General features: G+C 41.3%; 1 protein-coding gene across 12 annotated transcripts in view; it reads right to left on the bottom strand.

Annotated features, from left to right (window-relative positions):
• Window positions 1-15,868, bottom strand: part of tcf12 (transcription factor 12) — a 244,847-nt gene that overhangs the window by 44,146 nt on the left and 184,833 nt on the right. For all 12 annotated transcript variants that reach the window (XM_052040335.1, XM_052040333.1, XM_052040331.1 and 9 more), the window contains one exon: window positions 6,779-6,857. In XM_052040335.1, the coding sequence (XP_051896295.1) occupies window positions 6,779-6,857 (79 nt within the window). The remainder of the gene's footprint in view (window positions 1-6,778; window positions 6,858-15,868) is intronic.

Below are 15,868 nucleotides of genomic sequence, written 5' to 3' on the forward strand. Positions count from 1 at the left end.
ATGTTACAGTCTTGGGATGTGCTGTCAGAGTGGCCTAGGTGAATAAATGTTGTGCATTTTGCAAATGGTACAAGTCAAGTTTATTGTCATCATATACAGAGGTGCAATGAAAAACTTACTTGCAGTAGCATCACAGGCACAGAGTATTAGAGACACAACATTATACAAAATTACATAAACAAAGAACAAAAATAAGTCCATTGTAGCACAAAGTGGTCAAAGTGTTGCTATACTGAGGTAGTGAGCAGGGTTGTGCAGGTTGGTTCAAGAACCAAATGGTTGAAGGGAAGTAGCTGTTCTTGAACCTAGTGCTGTGGGACTTCAGGCTTCTCTACCTCCTGCCCAATGGTAGCTGCAAGAAGTTGGCATGGCTAGATGCTGGGGATTTTTGATGAAAGATGCTGCTTTCTTTGGGTACTTTTGATGGTGGGGGGGGGGGGGGGGGAGGTGCTCATGGTGTATTGGGCTGAATCCACTACTCTGCAGCTTCTTACATTCCTGTGCATTCAAAATACCATAGCAAACCATGATGCAACCAGTCAGGATACTTTCAACGATACATCTGTAGAAGTTTGTTAGTGTTTGGTGACATGCCATACCTCCTTAACCTTCAAGAGGCCCAGGTCTTGAAGCTTGGTGATTAGTACACACTGCAGTCCTGGTGCACCAAAGATGGGGGGAGTGAATGTGGTAGTGGATGGAGCACCAAGTAGGCTGCTCTGTCCTAGATGGTATTGAACCTTGGGTACTGTTAGATCTGTACTACTCCAGGCAAGTGGAGAGTACTTCTGCCTACCAGATATTGGAAAGGCTTTTGGAAATGACAGGGAGAATTGTTTGCCCAAGATATCTAGCTCTAACATTGGTCAGACATTGAGGGGGCACTGGTAAGACTGCATTTTGGGCCTCGTATCCAAGGAAAGATGTGCTGGACACAGAGAGGGTCCAGAAGAGGTTCACAAGAATGATCTCAGGAATTAAGGGCTTAACGTACGAGGAGTATTTGATGGCTCTGGGCCTGTACTCAATGGAGGTTGGAAGGATGAGGGGGGAATCTTATTGAGACCTACCGGCTACTGAGAGGCCTGGATAGAGTGGACATGGAGAGGATGTTTCCATTAGTAGGAGAGTCTAGGATCCGAGGGCACAACCTCAGAATAAAGGGATGTCCCTTTAAAACTGAGATGAGCAGGAATTTCTTCAGGCAGAGGGTGGTTAATCTGTGGAATTTGTTGCCACTGAGGGACGTGGAGGCCAAGTCATTGGGTGTATTTAAGGCAGAAGTTGATACGTTCTTGATCGGTAAAGAGGTTAAGGGTTACAGGGAGAAGGCGAGAGAAAGGGGTTGAAAAAAATTAGCCTTGATTGAATGGTGGAATAGATTCAATGGGTTGAATGGCCTAATTCTGCACCTATATCTTATAGTCTTATAGACATACCATTTTGACCACAGTAGATAGGTGGAGTGTCCAGTTTAGTTTCTGGTCAAGGGCGACCCATTCCCAGACCAGGGGAATGGATCACCCATTGACACTGGAGACTCAGCAACATCAATGCTGTTGAATATTGCGTGAAGGTGGTTAAATTCTTTCTGGAGAGGTCTCGTTGGGAAGGCTCGAGTACTTCTCATCACTTAACAAGCCTCTGACAGTAGTTTAGGTTTTGCTGAATGCACTTTCTTTTTCTGAGCTGTGAATGGAATTGAACATAGTGCAATCAACAAACACCTCCACTTCTGTCCTTACAAGTGCAAGGTAGATTATTAAAGCAGCTGAAGATGCTTAGGCCGAGCTTACTGCCCCAAGTTCCTCCTGCAGCAATATCTAGAAGATTGATCTCTGAAAACCACAACCCTCTTTCTTTGTGTCAGAGACACCACCAATCATTGGAGTGTTTTCTGTTTGATCCTAATGACTTCAATTTCACCAGGGTTCCCTGATGTCACACTCAGTCAAATGTCATTGTGATATTAAGGAATGTCACTTTCACCTCTGGAATTCAGTTCTTTAGTCCATGTTTGCACCAAGACCATAGAACCTTGAACTGACTGGTCCTGAAGAAATCCAAACTGAGCATCATGGAGCAGATTCTAGGTGTCATGATGATAGTGTAAGTGAAATCTTTCGTCACTTTGCTTATGATTAAGAGTAGAGTGTTAGGAGGGAAAGAGGTTGGATTTGACTTGTTCTGCCTTTTGTGGATGTTACACGACTCTGCATTTTTTCACATTGCCAATATTGTAACCAAACAGTAACAGGTAAACTGAAGGCATACATAGTTCTGGAGTGCATCTGGTCCACTAGCTTTTGCTGTATCCGGTGTTTTCATCCATTTATTTGCATCACAAAATAAATTGAACTGGCTGAAAGCTGACTTTTATGACAGTACAGAACTCAGGAAGAGGTCAGATATTTCTTGCTGAGGATGGTTGCAACTGCTTCATTCTCACCTCGGTACTTGCATACTGGGCTCCAGCAATGTTGAGGCTGGGGATGTCCTGCTCCAACTAGCTGTTTAACTCTCCCTTGCCATTTATGTCTGGATGTGGCAGGACTGCGCAGCTTTGGTCTGATCCTGCGGCTATAAGATTGCATAGCTTGTCTTAAGCATTCTGCCTTTGACATTCAGCATACTAGTAGTCCCATGTTGTTTTTCACTCTATTACACCTGGTGTGACTCTTCGCATACTCTCCCAGATACTTCACTAACCTGGGTTAGGTTACTGGCTTGATAGTAATGGTGGAGCACATGATTAAAGATGGTGGTGGAGTTATGCTGCTGGTCCACATTGGCTCAGATGCTCAGTTTCGAACCAATGTCTCTGTTGGAGTCACAGAACTCAATCAAATGCCAAATGTTTTTTTTGAAGGAAAGGCATTCATAAAACACATCTTTTAATTCAATGACAGTGCAAATTTCATTACATCGGTAATCTTTTTCATTTCTACTTAAAAACAACGACCTGAATATTCATGAAATTGTTTCCTCCTCATTCTTTATCCAAGGCCTGAGCCTCCATCTTCCCTCATGCTTCCTCCAAGTCATTTTGGCCAAGAAACCCACATTTTACTCAGTGAAAACAAAAGTGAGTTGGAGAGTTTAAACAGAGGGAAGAGAATGAAGTCAGTCAATCAATTCAGAAGATAATTGGATAGAGATGAAAAAATGATTGAAATACCTCAGAATAAGGAGTCTTTGAGCAAATAAGGGAAGACACCTTAGTGAGAACTTTGTGATAAGGCTGAGAGGAGAGCAAACAAGCAATTAGTATTTCAAAAAACTGGGAACAAAATGAACAACGTCTGGGCCTCAAAACAGGAACAAATATGAATGTGGGAAACAGATAAAGGCATGGCCCTAGTTTTTATGCTGGCCAGTGAGCTGTTCGCCTGGTTGCCTGTCCACGAGGCTAGCTCTTAACTGGAACTGATTTCCTTCTCTCAGCTAATAGGTGAAGCCCAGCATAGCACAGGACCTTTCTGGGCAAAACTGACAGGCCCTGTTGTGTTAAGCTTACTGCCTAATAAAGAGATTTAATACATGTGACTATCTCTGACATTCAAGCATTCAAAACTACTCAACTACTGAAAATTTAAAAATTCATCTGTATCACTAATGTCTTTCAGGGAGGAAATCTGCCATCCTTACCCAGTTTGGCCTATACATGACAACATACCCAGTAACGTGGTTCACTCAAAGAGCACAAATACCACCACCCATCAACCCAAGCACACATTCTAACATAAAATTGCTCTAGCCCAGCTGAACTTGCAAAGTCCTCCTCACAAATATCTGGAGACTAGTGTCTGCACTGGTAGAACCCTCGTACAAACTAATGAAGCAACAGACTGATATTGCTGCACTCATAAAATCATACCTTGTATAAAAGTGTCAGACATCTCCATCACAATCCCTAGGTCTGTCCTGTTCCCAGCAGCATGGCTGACCCACAGTGAGGGCAGCTAAGTAATATACAGGCAGGATGGAGAAGCATTGATCAGACCCCCATAGAGCTCCATGGGATCAGGTCAAACATCAAGGTAACCACGTCCTGATTACCACCCACTTAGTCTTCCTCAGCTGCTCAGTGCTTCCCTACACTGAACAACACTTAAAAGAAACATCAGAACTATCAAGGCTACAGATTGTTATCTGGGTGGGGGACTACAAGAATGGCTTGGTAGCAGTTCTACTAACCAATTGGCCAAATCCTAAGAAATATAGCTGGATAGACTGGGTCTGTGGCAGGCTGTGAGTGAACCAACAGAGGGATAACCTACTTGACCTTTTTCTCACCAACCTGCCTGTGGCAGATGCATCTGTCCATGATAGCACTAGTAGAAATGGCTTCTGCACAGCCTTGGTGGATACAAAGACCCATCTTAACACCGAGGACATCCTCTATCATGTTGTGTGACACTACAATCACACTAAATGGTAGAGACTTGGAACAGATTTGCCAGTTCATAACTGGGAGTTCTTGAGGCACTGTGTACCATGAGCAGCATCAGAAATGTTCATCACCACAACCTGTAACCTCATTACCCACAATAACACTCACTCTACCGCTCCTACCAAGCCTGGGGATCACGCTGGTTCAATGAGGAATGCAGAGTACTGGGCTGGGAATAACACTGATCATGCCTAAAGAAATCGACAATATGAAGCTGCAACACAGAACAATATTCATGCTAAACAAACAGCAGGCAATAGAGAGGTGAGTGATCTCACAACCAACAGATCAGATCAAAGTTCTGCACTCCTGCCATATCGAGACACTAACTGTGGTGGACAATTAAACAGCTAACAGGAGGTGGTGGCTTCAAGAACATTCCAATCGTCAATGACAGTGGGGCCAATCATGTGAGCGCTAAAAGGACTAATGCATTCTCAATCGTGCTGAACAGATGATCCATCTCAAGTGCTGCCCAAGGTCCTCACCATCACAGAAGCCAGCCTATTCAATTCACTTCACATATCAAAATATGGCTAAGAGGACTGGATATAGCAAAAGTAATGGGGCCAGACAGCATCCCAGCTGCAATAATGAAGACCTGCACTCTTTAACTAGCTACCCCTTTATTTTGCTATAATTGCACACTAGCATCAACCCAATATGGAAATTTGCCTGGGTACGTCTTGATCACAAAAGACAAATTTAATTCTGCTCAGTCTGCTCTCAGTCAATAGCAAAGTGATGGAGGTGATAACAGCAGTGCTACCTCATCAATAACTTACTCACTGATGCCCAGTTTGGGCTTTAACAGTACTACTTTGCACTAGATCTCCTCGGAGACATCACCTCGCCTCTGAACTCAGATAACAAAAAAGGAACCAAAGAGTTGAGTTCAGGGGCGAGAAGATGTCAAGGCAGCGTTTGATCGAGTGGACATCAAGCAGCCTGGGTAAAACTGAAATCAATGAGTATCAAGGGGCAAACACTCCAATAGTTAGAGTCATACCTTGCACAAAGATGATGGTTGTGGCTATTGGAGGTCAATCATTCTAGCCTCAGGACATCACTGCATGAGCTAGAGATCGCAGAAAAGTCAACTCAATTAAATAAGATAAATTACCTTCTATTTGTGCTTCTGTATCAAGTCTCTTCTCCCAAAATGATGTGAATAGGCCTGCTGGTCTTGTGCGCCACCCACACTTCCCAACCTAATGGCTGGGATATACAGAGATTCTGCTCTAGATTCAACGAGGTGTCCAGCAGAAGAGTATGGTGTCCCAGGATCACAAATCAGTTGAGAAGTTTTGAACTTACCCAAACTACACAGATAGAAGTCAGCAGTTCTGACTTATATCGATGTAACTGGATAGTTCTGAGCTTCCGCTCAACTGACTGCAATCTTGGCTTTTTAACTGGAATATCTAAGCCCTAACATAGCAAAGGTGTCATAACTGTCACCAAAAGAGTGGATCACCACAGGTTCTGCATAGCTACCTCCTAGCCTAATGCCTCCAACATTGTAACTGCCTTTAACTGGCCATCAAGCCTCCATTCCACCCTGGTTTGACTGTTGCTAGTTTCAGTGAACAATGACTACCAGGCTTGCCTAAGTGACAGCAGTATCTCGCATCACAGAATCATTGAAATAAGGAACGACTTTAATGAAACTGGTTATTAAGAATTTTTAAATGACCTGAGATTTCTCTGCCAGCTTCAGGTGGAAGAAGCTTGCATCCATATTTATTATGTAGATCCGGAAATATCAGAAAATGTAAAATAGTGCCAAAAGCCAAAATTTTCTAGAGAGGTGAAATATACTAGACCTCCACTCTCCATTCATTAGTTGGATGATAAGTAATCCACCTTCAGAGTTAACTCTGTTTTGTAATGCCATGAATGGTGTTAAACCTGCTAACTGTTTCCAACATGTGTTTAATTTCAGATTTCCAGGACATCTGGCCTCTGCAAGATAGAGGTCAGTTCGCCAGATCACAACAGCACCACCCTCGTCAGCGCGTTGATGACAATATTGCAGCTGGTTCTTAGTGAATGGAGTGGTGCATGTTGCAGGTCAATTCTTGATGAGAAAGGGGTGAAAAGGTACAACAGGTAGATGGGAATGCAGAGCTGAGATTACAATCAGATCAGTCAGAATCTTGTTGAATGATGGAGCAGGCTCAAGGAGATGAGAGGCCGATTGCTTCTAATTAGTTTTATGTTCATCGGTAAATTCCTTAATTTTGCAGACCGTAAGCGCACACAGAACTAGTTAGCATTCAGCTTCATTTAAGGTCTCAAGTTGCAAAAATAGCCAAATCTTACCAGGTAAAGGCGATGGTGATCCAACTGGTGTTGATGGATTTGATGGGAAACTACTACTGGTATGATCAGGCGAATAAATCTGCACAAAAATAACAAAGACAGGTAAATTTAGGAGCCAAATTTTCCTTCATTTCTGTTGCTATTTTGAAATGATGACTGGAATAATTATGTCCATAATCCTTGTTGGCATAACTTCCAAGATGGCAGTTAGACACTTTAACATTCTAAAGCCTATTTTCTAATGAGTCATTACCCACTGTACAAATATTAGCCTTTTTAGCCTTTCCAATTCAATTCTCCCTTTAAGGGATACCAAAGTGAAACCCTTGTACCATTATCCTAAATTTAACTGGGCATTTAGCACCATTTCCTCTGTAGACATTGAAAAATAAGTTATAACATATCAATGTTCTGACATTGATCTAGGTTCATAGACCTAGGTTTAGAGACTGTTTTGTGTGCTCAAGGTGGATATGGTCAAAATACATTAAACAAAACAAGCATCGACTCATTATTGGCGAGCACAAGTTAGTACATTTCTAGCACAGAAAATATACCTAGTAGTTTTCTGAAGCTCAGCAGCTTACATTTGTGAGTGACAACAATAAAGGAATGTCTCTGCCATGCACTCCCTCAAGGTCAAAGACCTGAGAAAGGAACTAAGATTGCAAAAAAATTCTATTCTGATGATGGAAAATATAGTTAAGGAAAATGTTACATTATCTAATAGAAGTATAGCTTATTATATGTTATTCAATTGGCATATACAAATAACATTCATTGTTACATGCGTGACGGTGCAAAGAAGAGAGTTGCCCAAGCTAAAACTGTATTCAACAAATTCACATCACATGCACATCCACTTTGATTAAATGATCCTCCCTATTCTGTCCTTCAGATTTAATTCCAGAACACAATGTTTCTTTGACCAAAAGCAGGAGATCTCAATGCCACATAAAAATGAGACAACAGCAAAGAGGAAAAAAACTAAAAGAAACCAGTGTTTCATTTTATCTTAAAAGATAATTACACACAATTGCACTATAAAAAGCAATTTGATATTTTGCCACACTAAATTTATACATACACTTAAGGTTATATCCAAGTGGAACATTGGTACCAATGAGACACTGAAAACCACAATGCTCAAGTGTTCTAAACTGTCACATCAACATTCCTCATTGAGATTTCAGACAATAACCTCAGAAATAGGCTGAAATTATCCTTCATACACATTAGCTCAAAGACCGCCACATAATGTTGCAACTTTCCTTTCTCTCTCCCTCGCCCCCCACCCCATCTCAGTGAACTTTCTACAACATTTCGTTTCAGTATTATGAGCAGCAAAGGATTTTAGGAGTAACCTATGCACGGCTAATTTAAACTCAATATCTTCTACAGATGTTAACTGCTCTGGCCTTCCAGGTCCGTTTTACAAAGTTGTTTTCCAGATAAATTTCATACCAGAGGAAAACAGGAATCCCATTCAAGAGCCTTTCTACTGCACATCATTGCAACATTTTGTTGTCATCTACACAGCTCATTTGTTTCTCAGTCACCCCAAAGTTCATGATTAATGGGTCAGAGGATATGTATATATTTCACATTTCAATTTTGTTCCCAGTTCAAACTGAATGATTTTGAGACACTTCAATGGTAATTAAATGATTATCAATGGTAAAGAAAATGAGTTCTAATAATATTTCTTTTTCACTGCTCATCATTTAGGTCTCAATTTACAACAGAGTTCTGTTTCTTAAAAGTTCACCAACCATTGGATGGATGCTCAGACGTGGCATGGCAGAAGCTTTCATCAGCCATGCAAACTATGTAGCTTCCTTTGTCTAAGAATCACTGTGCAGATTATGTGCTGAAGCGTAACATGGTCATTACTTAATATTTAACTCTTTCTTCCATTCCTCCTTTGAGATTTTATTTCCATATGGTATACCAATCTCAGAGCTGAGCCATAATATCTTGGGGCTTCTGTATTGACTTTACAATCTAAGCAAGTATCTTGGAAAGCAGACAAGTCTTACTATTTAAGCTAATGAAATTAAATTTTGCTTTGAGGGAATTTCCCCATAGCCCTCAAGAAGCAATAGAACATCTCATCGGAGTTTTCAAAACCATTGTGCATTTGTTAAACAATTACCAGGTGAAAATGCTAAAATTTCTACTGCAAAGGTAAATGTGTAACCATCTTGTGATATTATAAACAAGCTAATTGGCTGTACCTTAAATTGGTATTTTAGAACTGAGAAATAGTGCTGCCATACCTAAAGTTATAAAATATGTATGACTGGAAAATATTGGCCACTGCACATTAAACACAAAAGTGAACCTTCACGAGGTGGTCTGAGAATCGAAGTATCCTTTTCAAAATCCTTACTGAGCATAAATTAATGACACTGCCACCAGACCAGGTAATAAAAGTTCATGTTCTGTTACAGTGCTTATACTTGATTTTTAAAATCATGATTTCTATAGAATCATGAAAAGTTGTACTAAGTTCCTTGAGATTCATCATCTTCACTTGTGAGACTGAGGCGATTAATCTGTTATGACAGTTTCTCCTAAAACTATCCCAAAAGCCACACATCAGCTGCCCCAAACTGACTGCCGCTGAAACCTTACTTAGCACTGTCTTGATCCAGTGGCAAGGGAGACAAGATAGACAGAGATCAGGCTCTGTTGCATGGACATTCAACAAACCTAAAGAATAGATGCTGGATGGAAAGAGCACAGGAAGTCCAACTCATTGATAACCATCACATGTAGATTCTTCATGACTGTCAAATCCATCTGCAGCCCAAACATCCAACCATCTATCCTGATGAGAGCCAAGAATAGAGAAGAGCTTAAGGACAGAGGAGCATCCTGAGGAAATTCTCAACCATAACAGTCTTTGACAGAGTGCCCTAAACTCGATCCCACAGTAAACTATCCAGTCCAGACTTTTCAACTTGTTGATCGTGTGTGATGACAAGACCTTATTGTCAATTGAGAAGCAACAAGGCCTCTGGAGCATGAGCCCTACCCAAGCTCTAAAATTTGGTGGAGAGGAACCAGAGTCACAAATTCCCAAGCTCATCTTCTAAGTCTAAGTAGAGGAATCATACCAAGTCACCTCAGAAACCCTAGTCATGACCATCTTCAAAGAAAGGCAACACATCCACCCACAGTAACTATAGAGGGATCTCGCTCCCGTCTTCCATAGGGAAAGTCGTCACATTATCCTCCGCAACCACCTCCACCCAATGGCACAAAAGCAGTGCATGTGACCTTTTTGACTTCAGCCTTTGAGCGACTGTGAACATATTTTCAAATTTGGCTGCCACAGAAATATTACGTTAGATTTATAATCACATGCAAGCTTAACCAACCAGACCGCACAGATCAGATCTCAGTGCAGCAAGGTTGTGTCACTGCCCCAACATTTTTCACTGCAAAGCTGAACAGTACCTCCAACTGTTGGAGTTATGCTAATCTACAGGCATTGAGACACTTGTAAATTTATATTGCTTCCATTCCAAAATCAAGGCTATTCCACATTCAATCAATGAGCTTCAATATGCAGACAATGCTTATGGATATATACATGTGAAGGTTGAGCATAGAGTCATCAACTCATTCACTGATTCTTAGAGAGAATGGGCCAGGCACTAAAAACATTCATAGAACAAAGGCCACCTACCAACTAGCCCACACTGTACAACACCACTCCCTCAAAGATGGGAAACATGGACCTTCTGCCATATCTCAGCAGTCACCTCTCAACAAGGCAGACATTGATGATGAAATTCACCTTCATCTCCAGTGCACCGTTATACGTGAAAAAAGCCTGCATGCAATCTAAATTTGTTTAATATCAAAATGGAAACTTCAAAAATAACCTTAAAATAGTGGCTCCACATAATAGTTGAAGGTCTTAGATCTTCATCAGAATCTACCACTTCAGCAAACAAAAAATGTCAGTAATGATTTTGCCACTAGGATTCCAAAGTGTCACTGCACAATTTACAAGGAATAACAATTATATCCATGCAATGGTCTGCTTATTTACCCCTAACGAGTCTCTCTCAGATGTTTACATTACCTTAATGATGCAAATTTTATTGAATTTACAATTTAATTTGAGTGTTATCATATTGGGTTAATAAATATATAACATGGTATCCAAAGGACCAGGGCTATTAAACATAATTAAGAGCAGACTATCTGGTCCTTTGAGCCTATTCTGCCATTCATCAAGACCACAGGAAAACGTCCCACTGTAGTGCCATTCTCCTGCACTATCCTCATGTCCCTTGAATAATCTCACTTCCAGAAATCCATCAATCATTGTTACGAAGACAATCAATGAGTTTAATTCGGCTGAGTGCAAGATGTTGCATTCTGGAAAGTCATATCCAGGTAGGACTTTCACAGTGAACAGCAGGGCCCTGGGGAGCATTGTCGAACAGAGGGACCTTGGAGTACATGGTTCCCTGAAAGTGGAGTCACAGGTAGACAGGGTGGTGAGGCAGCTTTTGGCACACTGGCCTTCATCAGTCAGGGTATTGATTATAAAAGTTGGGAGGTCACAGTGCATTTGTACAAGATGCTGGTGAGGCCACACTTGGAGTATTATGTTCAGTTTTCGTTGTTCTGCTGTAGGAAAGACCTTATTAAACTGGAGAGAGTGCAGAAAAGATTTACAAGGATGTTGCCAGGACGAGGGGGACTGAGCTACAGGGAGCGGTTGGGCAGACTAGGACTTTATTCCTTGGAACATAGGAGACTGATAGGTGATCTTATAGAAGTGTATAGAATTGTGAGGGTCATAGATAGGGTGAATGTACTCAGTCCCACCCCCCCGAGTTGGGGAATCAAGAACTAGAGGGCAGAATGTAAGAGGGGCAAGATTTAATCAGAACTTCAGGGGCAACTTTTATTTACACAAAGGGTGGTACCTATGTGGAATCAGCTGCCAGAGGAAGTGGTTGAGGCAGGTACAAATAACAACCTTTAAAAGACAGTTGGACAGGCACATAGATTGGAAAGGTTTAGAAGGTTATCAGCCAAACACTGGCAAATGGGACTAGCCTGGATAGGCATCTTGGTCAGCATGAACCAGTTGGGCAGAGGGCCTGTTTCCATGCTGTACAACTCTGTGACAATGTCCACAGCCCTCCAGAGACATACCACCTCTGTCAAATTTCTCCCCATTTCAGTCCTATATTTGCATACAATCTATTGTACACCCCTCACTGTTACAATGAAGTTTTGATATATGAGGAAATTTTTTTAAAACTCCTTTGTTAAAAATCTAATGATTTTGATTTAGCACTGAATGTTGAAATAAAACAGATGTTTTTGAATGATTCAGTGCAACATTGTGGGCAAAACTTGAAAGAAATATTGCTTGGCAAATGTTCAGGAAAATACATGAGAAATGGCACAAATTTTAATCTGGGGTTTGACTATAATCTACAGAATTTGACCGCTTTCCAAAAATGTTTTACACAAGCCATTTTTAGGTTAAAAAAGACATTGTGGTTCTTGCTTAATGTTGATTATCCACAGGAATATTTTTACAATCAAGGATTTCTCTTCAACAGACTGCATTAGGGTATAAAAATAGAAAATTCTGGAAATATTCAGGTCTGACAGCATCTGTGGAGAAATGAATAAAGCTTATGTTTCAGATTGATGATCTGTCATCAGAATTGGGAAAAGTGAGAAACAAAACAACTTTTAAGCTGGACAAACAGGACTGGGGAGAAAGAGGCAGAGGAAACAAAAGGGAAGCTCTGTGATAGGGTAAAGACCAGGAGAGGTTGAATAATTAAGGAGGTGGTGCTAGCTAAAGAGGGTGGTAGAGGCTCGTGAACAACAAATAGTGTGTCTGAGGGAGGTGCAAACAGATGTCAAATGCAATCTGTGTCCAGGAGACACAGGAGACTGCAGTTGCTGGAATCTGGAGCAACACACAATCTGCTGGAAGAGCTCAGTGGGTTGAGCAGTATCCTGACATAGGGTTTCGACACAAAACGTTGACAATTCCTTTCCTTCCACAGATGTTGCTCAACCTGCTGAGTTCTTCCAGCAGATTGTTTGTTGCTAATATTTCCAGGAAAACAAAGCTAAGCACAGGAAATAAGCATTACCAGTCTGGAATGGCCAATTACCTGAAAAGGTTGAATTCAAAGTTGAGACAAGGCTGTGTCATGTCAAGTTAGAAAATGAGGTACTGCTTCACAACCTTGTATTGAACAGGTGGGAAAAGACCAAGTACTGCATCTCCGGGTTTTGTTCAAGACAATACTATACAAAGGGCTATGTATACGTGTCGACATGGATCCAAAGTGTCCCGGAGGGAATGATCCCTTTGGAGTGCTGAAGGAAAGGGGAATCCAACCCTTGCTCTGGTTGGGGGAGGGGGTGGCACAGGGGAAGGCGAGAGCTGCTGGAAGAAATGAGACAGATACAGATGAGAGTTTCATCAACTATGGTGGAGGGCAAAACCATGGTCAAAGATGATAGCCTGAGCAGAACACTACCCTCATACTCTCTGGAGATCTTCCCTCCACGGTTTTCAAACGCAGTTGCACAACCAAGTACAACTCATTTCTACCTCCTCCATAAAAATCCATAAGCATAATTGATAGAAGAAGCCCATCTTTTTAGTCTATTCTTGTCCCACAGAACTTGCTTCTTTCTGTCTTGACTTTATTCTTGAGTACAGGATCAAGAATGCCTTGCTGCAGCTGTACAGGGCCTTGGTGAGACTTCTATCTCGAGTTCTGTGTAGTTTTGATTTCCTCTTCTGAGAAATGCTGGTCTTGTCAAAGGAGAGAATGTAACAGAGGTTTAATATATCGCATTCTTGGGATGGCAAGACTGACATATGAGGAGAGATTGGGTATGTTAGGCCCATATTTACTGGAGTGTAAAAGACTGAGAGGGGATCTCATAAGAATCTAAAATATTCTAACAGAAAAGAGAGACTAGATTGCAGGAAGGATGCTCTAGGTGGTTGGAGAGCTCAGAACCGGGTTCACATCCTCAGGATACAGGATATGCTCAGGATGCAGGAGATCTTGGAATTCTCTCCACGGAAGACAATGGAGGCCATGTCATTAAATACATTCAAGGAAGTAGATACATTTCTTAATGCCAAAGGGATCAAAGGATATGGATGGAAGGCAGGAACAGAGTATTGGTGAATGATTAGCTGTGTGTTGAATGGCAGAACAGACGCAAGGGCACAAATGAGCTATTCCTGCTGCTTCACTGATTTTCTACGTTTCCAGTTTTCTGGCCCAAAAAGCCTCATTATTAATACTCAAGTCCAATCCTTCAACACCGTCACCCTCCTCCTTCACTTGGCTGACCGGGATTGTTCTTGCACTGAACAACTTTTCCTTGAACTCCACGCACTTTCTCCGGAAATAGGAACCCTCTGGGTCCAAGCTACATGTCTATCTTTTGGGATACATGCAACATTCCTTGTTTCAATTCTACTCAGTGCCCCTCAATCACCTCGTTTTTCATGTAAATTGATGGCTGGATCACTGCTGCTTCCTGCTCTCATTCAGAACTCAAAAGGTTCATCACTTCTGCTCCCACTTTCACGTGGTCCATCTCTGACTTTTCCATTTTTCATCATCTTTCCAGGTAAGGGGAACAGCATGCACTATTATCCAAGCTCACAGACTCCACCCTGCCTACATTTCTTCACACCCCACTTCCTGCAAGGATTTCTTTCTATTATTCCAGTTCCTCTGCCTCTGTTGCATTTTTTCTGTCAGTGGCATTTTTCACACAGGTATCTTCCTTTTCCCTCAACCGTGTTTTTTCCTCCATCGAAATTGACAGGGTCCTCAACCATATCTGCTCCACTGCCTTCAGTTCTGATCTTACCCTCCCTTACCCCACTCAGAACAAGGATGAGACTTTCATTCTTTTTAAATTTTAGAGATAACTGTCTCATATGATTCAATCTCTCCTCATTCAGCAAACCTACCAGCCCTGAAATCAGTTTAATGAATCATTCACCACAATCCTTCTATGGCAAGCACATCCTCTGTTAGGTAAGGAGACCAAAACAGTGCAACATACTCTACTGTGATCTCACCAAGGCCCTATACAATTGCAATAAGACATCCTAACTCCAGTAATCAAACCCTCTCCTGGTAAAGACCATCATACCATTTGCCCTCCTTTAGCTCTTGCTTCACCAGCAATGATTTCCTTTAGTGACAAGAACAACTAGATTCCTTTCAATATCAAGACTATGCAATCTCTCAACATTTAACAAATGCTCTCCTAAACTGTCATCTGCACTAAAGTTGATGAATTCACATATCCCACCTACTATATTCACGCCAACTAATTCAGCTTCTCAAGTCCCCTTAAAGCTTCTTTGCATCTTCGTCCATACACACAGCCTCGTCAGCAATGAGTTATCTGATGAAGTGGGAATAGGCAAACTTAGTGATTGCACACATACATGGTCCAAAATATAGAGCACGGTCAAAAAAAGCACCAAGGTTGTGCAATCTGATCCTGTTTTTGGACATTGACATGGAAAGGGGTGAAGTAGGAATGGTTAAAGAATAAAGTTTGCAACAGGGACCAAGAAACCATAACTTTGGTTTTGCTGATATTTATTTGGGTAAAACTGGGGTCATCAACATAGGTGAGCAATCTGATGTTACACTTTTGGATGCTGCTGCTGTTGTGGGAGGGGGGAGCATGTAGCTGAAAAAGAAGGGGGTGAGGTCAGATCCTGAGTAACAATGTGCTAATGATTCTATGACCATAGCAGTGACTTTAAAACAAAATCAATATATCATTTTTCGGAGAAAAACAGAACATGATTACCAAGATTACATATTAAAATTAATAGGAAAAACAGGGATGAATATCTAACAATGAAATTACAAATAAACCAACTTTGCCTTACTGGCTGTTTTAATTAATTGCAGAAGTTATGTCATTAATGAATTACAATACAACATGCAGATTTTCCACAAATGCTTGATCTTAAACTAAATTTGCTATATCAATATCTTAATGGAATAACGCACCATTTTATGAACA

Source organism: Pristis pectinata, chromosome 28, assembly GCF_009764475.1.
Source record: "Pristis pectinata isolate sPriPec2 chromosome 28, sPriPec2.1.pri, whole genome shotgun sequence".
Lineage (NCBI taxonomy): Eukaryota > Metazoa > Chordata > Chondrichthyes > Rhinopristiformes > Pristidae > Pristis > Pristis pectinata.